Source organism: Dreissena polymorpha, chromosome 2, assembly GCF_020536995.1.
Source record: "Dreissena polymorpha isolate Duluth1 chromosome 2, UMN_Dpol_1.0, whole genome shotgun sequence".
Taxonomy (NCBI): domain Eukaryota; kingdom Metazoa; phylum Mollusca; class Bivalvia; order Myida; family Dreissenidae; genus Dreissena; species Dreissena polymorpha.
In genome coordinates this window covers 150,879,664-150,888,420 of record NC_068356.1, presented here as the reverse complement: position 1 = coordinate 150,888,420, position 8,757 = coordinate 150,879,664, and the positions used below count along the sequence as shown (strand labels likewise).

At 37.4% G+C, this 8,757-nt stretch overlaps 1 protein-coding gene across 1 annotated transcript in view; it reads left to right on the top strand.

The window, feature by feature from the left end:
• The first annotated feature begins 96 nt into the window (after positions 1-96).
• LOC127869442 (uncharacterized) overlaps positions 97-8,757 on the top strand; it is a 152,302-nt gene continuing 143,641 nt past the window's right edge. The window contains exons 1-2 of the mRNA XM_052412023.1: positions 97-496; positions 832-1,074. Of these exons, the coding sequence (XP_052267983.1) occupies positions 1,034-1,074 (41 nt within the window). The 5' untranslated portion in view covers positions 97-496; positions 832-1,033. The remainder of the gene's footprint in view (positions 497-831; positions 1,075-8,757) is intronic.

The window sequence follows — 8,757 nt, the reverse complement described above, 5'->3', positions numbered from 1 at the left end:
GAATTGCAATCGATTATCGGTCGTTTCCCTTTCCCTCCGTACCGAGTTTGATTTGAATTAGTATAGTGTAACCTGTAGTGCGACCGTAATATTTGTACAAAGTTTATGTAGACACCGGCGCTTATAAATTTACTTCCTTGGAAAATTTCGTCTGCAAAACTTAACACGGACGGGCTAGGAAAAGTCCAATAACGGCACGCGCGCCAAATATTATACGATTCGTTACACGACCCGGACAGCAAGGGGACTTCTTCAGAACATCAGTGGTTGTCCGTCAGAGATGTCTGCTCTCTACCGTCCTGTTCAACCTTTATCTTGAAAAGAGAATGCAGGAGACTCTCCATGACCACCAGGCACCACACCTCTATCTCCTCGGTGGAAGACCCATCTCCAACTTGAGATTCGCTGATAAGATTGACCTCAAGGGTGGCGCCAGCAGTGAACTTCAAGATCTCACCAACATACTATGAAAGAGCAAGAGCATACAGTATTGGAGGTCAGCACCAAAAACGCACAATTCTTGGGCACAATCGCACAATTCTTGGGCACAATCATGTTCATGGATGGTACCAGTACTGCTGAGGTCCGAATAACAATTGCCATAGTGACTGCAGCGATGGCAAGACTGACACAATAGTCCAGCACAATAATAGTACCATTTGTCAATTGATACAAACAACAATTGCCTATGTGAATGTATATATATATATATATATATATATATATATATATATATATAATGACTTTCTTAATTGGAATAAGAATTGATTATTGTGGTCCACATTATGGTCAAATGGTTACTTAATTTTGCCACCTTTTACCACCATTTAGGGGACTTAGGAACTGTTATTAGGGCTGGAAGGGGCTGGAAAAACTCAGGAAAATATGGCGTCCTGCTTACCTCACTAACGCTCAACTCTCTTCAATTCCTGCGAGACGCACCAGGGCCGCAAGTAGAATTTATTGCCCACAAGAAACTAATCCACTCTGGTTCCCGCCTCGTAGAGCCTGGTTCCAGCTACCAGAGTAGCGAATGCTACACTCCTTGTGGTTTCATCTCGTCCAGAAATATAGGTAAGTTTTGATCAAATTGTCAAAAACTAATGGACAAATAGCTTTGTCAGAAAAAACTATTTGTTAAAAAAAGCTTGTAGTGAAAACTAATTCACATAAAATCTTACTGTTGCCACATGTGAGTGAAAGGTCCCTGTTGACACATGTGAGTGAAAGGTCCCTGTTGACAAGTATCCTACCGTAACCCAAATTCGACGACACCGAAATTCGACGATGTTTTGTTTTTATCGCGTCATCGGAAATCACGCCTGATTTAAAAGGTGAAGGTCGTTTCTGTTTTTCCCACGGTCTACTTCCGCTTTACGCTCCCGATTATTTCCAAAAATAATGGAGATTAAACAGGTAATTCGCATGTTTTTCAACGAATTAGCTCTGATTATTCAGGGCTCAACATTAACTTAAAACCAACTTGCCCTGCCGGGCAAGTACTTAGAAAATCTACTTGCCCTGAACGTAAAGCCACTTGCCCAAACATGAAATATCACATTAACTGTAAACCATTAGCTGTAAACCTCATATGTTTTCATAAAGATGAAAATGATACACCACAAAACCTTTTTTTTATTTTTGCACATTTAACAAAATTATTACAGTAATTAAAGTCTAATTAAAGTCTTAATGTAGATTTGTGCCAATATTTGATTATTATACATTGCTCCTAACGATTCATCATATCTCAACCATTCAAACTCACTTTTCCATTATGGTAAAATGTTGCGTTTTCGTTTCAATTCGCACTTTTTGGCACTTTCCGATGATTTTTCTGTGCATTCTTCATTGGATTTTGCAGACTGAAAGCCGAAGCTAAATAAACTAGACATTTATCGTCTGCTAAAAGTACTGTAAACAACATTGAACATGTGAACCATAACACAAATGTCAATTGGCGTAAAGTAATAGATTGTTGACAATGCATGTCGCAAAATATGAAATATGTATATACCGAAGCTATTTGTTGTTGTTTTTATATAGTTATAATTTTAGTCGTTTTCTTCGTGACTGAAAAAAACAACGATGTTATTTGTAACTGAATAGTAATAAAAAAGATAAACACAATAGCATTTGAAAGCCGATGTTTGGAATCCCAAGCCATTTACGTTGTTTCTAAAAATAAGTTTGGAAATGCAAGCCCACCATGCTTAGTTAGTTGGGACTTCTGCAAACAACAATCGCCAAGGTAAATACGTGCATTAGGCAAATCGTTTGTGATTATTTGTACTATTTAACCACAGAAACACACGGTTTTCTTTGTTCTTTTTTGCACTTGCCCGGGCGGACAACTAGATTATAAAATAACTTGCCCGGACCCAACTTTTACTTGCCAGGGGCAATCGGACAACCGTTAATGTTGAGCCCTGTAATTACTTTTCTCCACATCTGACTATATAATGCCTTCATACATGTATAAACCCGTTTTCTTACTGAAATGGTTCGTAGTACACTTCATCGCCTGCCATTGATAGTAAAGATAGTAACGAGAGCGCCGATGGCGTTAAAAGCATAGGTGCAAGATACAGGGAAGAATGGCGTCACGTGGTATAATGTAGTTCGATATCGCCATCCGCGAATTTCTCAAATCAATAATTTCAAACAATTACCGACTATTTAAATAGATAATCTTTCCATTTACATCAGTGTTTGAAACGCTTATGAAAAATAATTATCCAAGCCTTTCAAAATTTAAGCACAGACAGATCTGTATCGAACTATTCTTTTCACAAATGAAAATAGACGCTACCCTATTCGTCTGCGTCAAGAATTTGTCGTAAAACTTGTGGTAAGCGTTAGATGCAGACGTGCACAACAGATTGAGTTCTGAATACAGATTTCTGAATGCAGATTTTTATAGAAACCCCTCAAAGCAGTTACTTTCCTTGCTTCGCCCGGTCAGTAACTTCTAGTATAAGGGAGGCCACTGCGTAGGAGATTGAGATTTATAGTGCAGAAAGAATTGTTTTACGAACGAAATTTGTTTTAGGTTATAAGAAGATTTTTTGACATAAAACGGTCTTAGAAAAATTCACTAAAAACGGTGTCAGCAATATTCTTGGAAGAAAACGTTAGAAAAACGTTTCCAAAAAAAATTGTAAGAATGACCATATACTAAATTAAATAGATATTTTGTCTGATTTTTGATCAGGTAAGGCTTCATAAAGGGCAACCGATCGATGTGGATTTTCGAAATGTGGTATATACCATAAGCATAGGTGCGTAAACGCACCTATGCTAAAAATCACATGCTATGACGTCACTTGCTCAACTCTTGGAAAAATACGGAAGCGCATAATTGACTAATTAATTTAGAATACCAAGCACATAATTTGCAATGGAGGGCATTTTGGTTATCAGTTTTTTTATGCCCCCCCTTCGAAGAAGAGGGGGTATATTGCTTTGCTCATGTCGGTCGGTCGGTAGGTCGGTCGGTCGGTCCGTCCACCAGATGATTGTCAGACGATAACTCAAGAACGCTTGGGCCTAGGATCATGAAACTTCATAGGTACATTGATCATGACTCGCAGATGACCCCTATTGATTTTGAGGTAACTAGGTCAAAGGTCAAGGTCACGGTGACCCGAAATAGTAAAATGGTTTCCGGATGATAACACAAGAACGCATACGCCTAGGATCATGAAACTTCATGGGTAGATTGATCATGACTCGCAGATGACCCCTATTGACTTTGAGGTCACTAGTTTTACTTGTTTTCAGAATACTGATACAAAAAGAGGCCCATATCGAAGTTGCTATGACCAGGCAGATTTAAAATTGGCTTATGATGCAGTGATGATAAATCACATGTCTGTGCAGAGAGCTGCCACTACTTATGGGGTACCAGTTACTACACTAAAAGATAGGGTCCATGGTAACATCCCAATAGATAATGTGCAGTCAGGCCGCACCCAGTTATTCTCAAAAGACCAAGAAACCATGTTTGCCCGGCATTTGAATTCCATGGCAGAGGTCGGGTATGGATATTCACGAACAGAAGCTATTAACCTGGCATCTGACTATGCGGTCTACCTTGGCCTCAGAGATAAAGATCACCCTCTCACTCTCAGATGGCTATACAAATTCCTGACGAGATTTCCTGAATTGTCTGTCAAAAAGCCTCGCAGTCTTGAGTCTGCCCGTGCCAGATGTGCCACCAGAGGTGCAATTTCGAATTACTTCACGGAGCTTAATAAGATCCTGAGTGAAAATGATTTGCTGAGTCAGCCAGAAGCAATTTTCAATGTTGATGAGAAAGGCCTATCAGTCAACCACAAACCCCAAAAATGATCACTAATGCTGTATACAAGGCCAAGGCAATAACATCTGGAAGGTCTCAAACAGTAACCTTGATTGGAGGAGCCAATGCCATGGGTAATCAGGTACCACCATTTTTATCTTTCCCTGCAAGCGAATGTTACCTGAATTACTGCAAGGTGCTTCCACTGGAGCTACAGATGTTGTTTCCAAAACGGGTTGGTCAAACACTGATATCTTCAGCCAGTACATGAGGGAGCATTTAGTGAAGTATTTGCCACCCCACAATGCCAAATCCCCAGTGCTTGTCCTCTATGATGGTCATAAAAGCCACATATCACTGCCACTGATTCAATGGGCCAAAGAAAACCATATAATTCTGTTTGTCTTGCCTCCACATTGCAGCCAATTGCTCCAGCCATTAGACATTAGTTGTTTTGGCCCATTTGAAGTTTTCTGGAACTCAACATGCCATGGCTACATGCGAGAATCTGGTGGACGAGTCGTTAACCGATATGATGTGTGCAGATTGGCATGCAAGGTATATTCCAACACTCTGACACCATCCAATGTTCAAGCAGCCTTCAAGAAGAGTGGAGTATATCCTCTGAACCCGGATGCTGTGTCAGACCATGACATTGCCCCATCATTGAGCTTTCCAGCTGCCAATGAAAGTGACAACAGCAAAACCAAACAGCCTGAAACCAAAGTTGTTACAACTAACACTGATGCAGCAAACACATTCCTGAACAACAGAGGTGGAAACATTTTGGAAAATGTTTAGGCTGCTAAAACTAGAAACACCCTCAGCAAAGTTGTAGGAGGCAAGGCAATCACTAATGAGGATGTAATAACAAAAATACAAAATCACATTCACTCACAGTCCACATCTGTGAAAAGAAAATTTATTCCTCCATTTAAAGATCACCAAACACACCAGACAGAAACCTCTAGAATCAATAACACAAAAGGGAAACAGCCACAAACTCAACACAAAAAAGTGAAGACAATCACTGCCGTGGATTCAGATGATGACATTGAATCTGAAGAAGAAAAGTGTTGTGTATGTGGAAAATTCTATCCTGAAAAATCAGATTATGACCACATAAAGATAGTTCAGTGGGGACAATGTGATACTTGCAACAAGTGGGTCCACTTGAAATTCTGCACAAGAGTGAAAGTACTCAGAGGTGGTGATAGTTTTCTCTGTCCAACAGACTGTCAACCATGAATGAAGAAAAAAGAAAAGTTCTAAAATACCTTATTTTTGTACAATTATTATTTTTGTACAATTATTAGTTTATATTGATTAAAATATCACGAATAGTATATTACATTACTTGAAAAAAGTTCATATTTTCAGTATATTCAGTCATAAAATTTCGCGATGTGAAATCGAAAGTACATTGCGAAAATAGGTGACATAACGAGATACACACTATACATAACGCAAGTAGATTGATCATTTTATATAAAATATATACAATTCACTACCAACCCATGCGAAAGACAAAAAAAACTTACAGGACATGAGGTCCTATAACTTTTAAAATTTACAGGACCTCACCAGATTTTACCGGACCTTGTTCTTCTTTAACCAAATACCAGAGAATACCTTTAATAGAGTTTATTTGTATCATTATTCTGTTCACAATGTTTTACAATTCAAAATACATCATTAAATTGAAGCCATGGTCTGTCCTTTTTCCAAACCTCTTGAAATCCTCTTTTGTCACGTTTTTCTACTTCATAAGCCTTCCATCTCTTTTTATTTTCCTCTGCCCTTTGGTCAATACTCACCTGGCTTTTTCTTTTTTCGCCAGACTTAGCCCCGTCAAAAAAACGTAGCAATGAAAAGGACATTATAAGTCTGACAGTGACACACGTTACAGCTAGTTTTAGTGTTTAGTTAAAAAATAATAAACAGGCTCAGAAATTAATAGATTAAGACTTTACACAAATAAAAGGTATTGCAAAAATGTTAAACAAATACAATATAAACAAAATAACCTGATAAAAAATACACGTATTCGCAACCGGTTGAAGTGCTGATTTTCGCTTTCAATGTTGACACGGAACAGGCAAAGGTCGTATGGTTTCCCGCTTTTGCTTTACGATCATCACGAGGATTGAAACCAGTAAAATTCATTTCAACCAATCAAAAATTTGTTGTGTCGCTGACGTCACAAAACAATGCGCAGTATTTGACAGGTTCAAAGAATAGCACTACGAGTTTGTTATGTCACAAGTAAAGATAGCAAGTTCGACTGGTTTGTAACAAATCTTTTTATTTAATCTTCAAACAGTCTATCAAAGTAGATTAATTCATACCAGTCAGTTTTTTTTTACATATTCGTAGTTTCATTTTCATTTCCAACCAAGTTTTACTTATTGTTTTTTTCTTTTCGGACACGAGGACCACCAGTTTCGGGAAAGATACCGGACCTCAGCAAATTTTATCGGAAATGTCCGAGGTCCGACGTCTTTCGCATGGGTTGTCACTACGCACAAATTGCATTCCAGGATTTACCACGAAAATGCGTTACAAACAGTTTAGTATTATACCAATTTCGCATGATGATTATCGATTAATAAATAAATATTTTATACAATTTTCTTAGGAGTGTTGTTCGATTGTTTAAGTATACATTCCTTTCTGAGTCTGACATTTATTTTGAAAATCATCATTTTTAAGTCTTGTTAATGTATGACATCATCAGATAGAATTTTAAATAGCCCGAAGAGATTTTCAATAGCCCGAAAAGACTTGGGTGTTGATTGTGCCTGTTTGGCTTGAATTGCTTTCCAATTATTAGAAGAATTTTCGTGTAGCTTTATGCCATCAATGCGGAGGTATGATGAGCCTTTTATAAATGCATTGTCATCGTTACTGGGTCCATATAATTCAATGCATAATTGACACCGCATCAATTGCGTTTCAGGATCGTATTGCAGCCATTCTCTACCTGATTGCTATGATTTTTTAAATGTCCGAACTCGCTTGACTTTGTAAGCTTTCTTAGCAGATTCAGCGTCGGTCTATTGCTTACGTTTTTTACTTGGTAGCGCACCGCGGTGGTATTTAAGTTGGCTTAACGCCATCTTGAGCGCGATTTTAACGCAATAATTTTTTTTAATGAGTCATCATACAACGAGAATAGCCGTATAGGTCGGTTAAAACCGTTTAGAAAAAGAAGCTTATATTTTTGTGAAACACGGACGTGTTGATTGGCTAACGACTTGTGCTGACTACTTGCATTGATTACTTTATAAACCCGAAGTGCCAGCGGTGTTCTTTTATGTTTTTCACTTTGTTTACAATTTTACGTTCAAATATTCAATCGACCGGTCGGGCTATTTAATATGCATTTATGATCGACCGACTGGAATATATATATACCATTGATTTTACCAAGAATCGACTGGGGCTGCGGGCTTATTCAAAGACTGTGACATTACTGTAGTACTGTTTGAAGTCAAAATGAAACTTTTTCAATTGTCATTCACAATGCAACAAACAATTTTGGATTAAAATTGAAAACATAAGGACCTGTAAAACTGTTGTGATTGGTGGTCTAGGAAAAGCATTCTAGCATTTATACTCGCTATATTTTATAGCCTGTGCCTTTTTGAAAAAAGCGTGATAGACCATTATAAATTACATTATTAATATACTAATTTGGGATATTTTGGGGAAATTTTGGTCAAATTTGTGAGAAAAAGTGTTACATTTTGCAATTGGGAAACAGCCTTTTTTACTTTTTCAATTGGGAAACCGCAGAGCCTGTAAGAGGCTGTAATTTTGGAAAAAAAATCACTGCCTCCTTACCCAACAAAAAAGTTTTTACAAATGTTGTCATACAATAATAAGTCATGTTATTCAAATGCCCTAAAGATGATACTTATATGATGTCTAGAGTTTGCTTATTCCATTAGATTTATTTAAAGACATGCTCACAAATTATTATGGTGATGTACATCAACTGCTTGTGAGCCTATAAATAAATGCAAGAGGGTAAATCACTGTTTATACTACAAAGTGAAGCTACATGATTGTGTGGGTGAAACTATGTAACAAGGTCAAATCATAGAAACACTTGAACAATGTGCTGAGGTCACAGTTTCTAGTGAATAGTAGTGATCTTCATAACACTTGGTCAGAATTATATGCAGAATATCTAGGTCAAATTTTGCCATTAAAAACTCAGTGATTCAAAATATCATAGACATTAGTATTAGAAACACTTGGTAAACAAATGTTCATGTCATATATTGAATTTACCTTTTACTGCATGTTCAACTTTATAATCTAGGCCAAATTTGAAAGTGGGTCATGATAGTAAAGTAAAATCTTGGTCACTAGGTCAAATCCTTAAAAAATACTCATGTCTATCATTCTAGAGGTATCATTTTTCATTTGAATTTTTTAAATGTTGG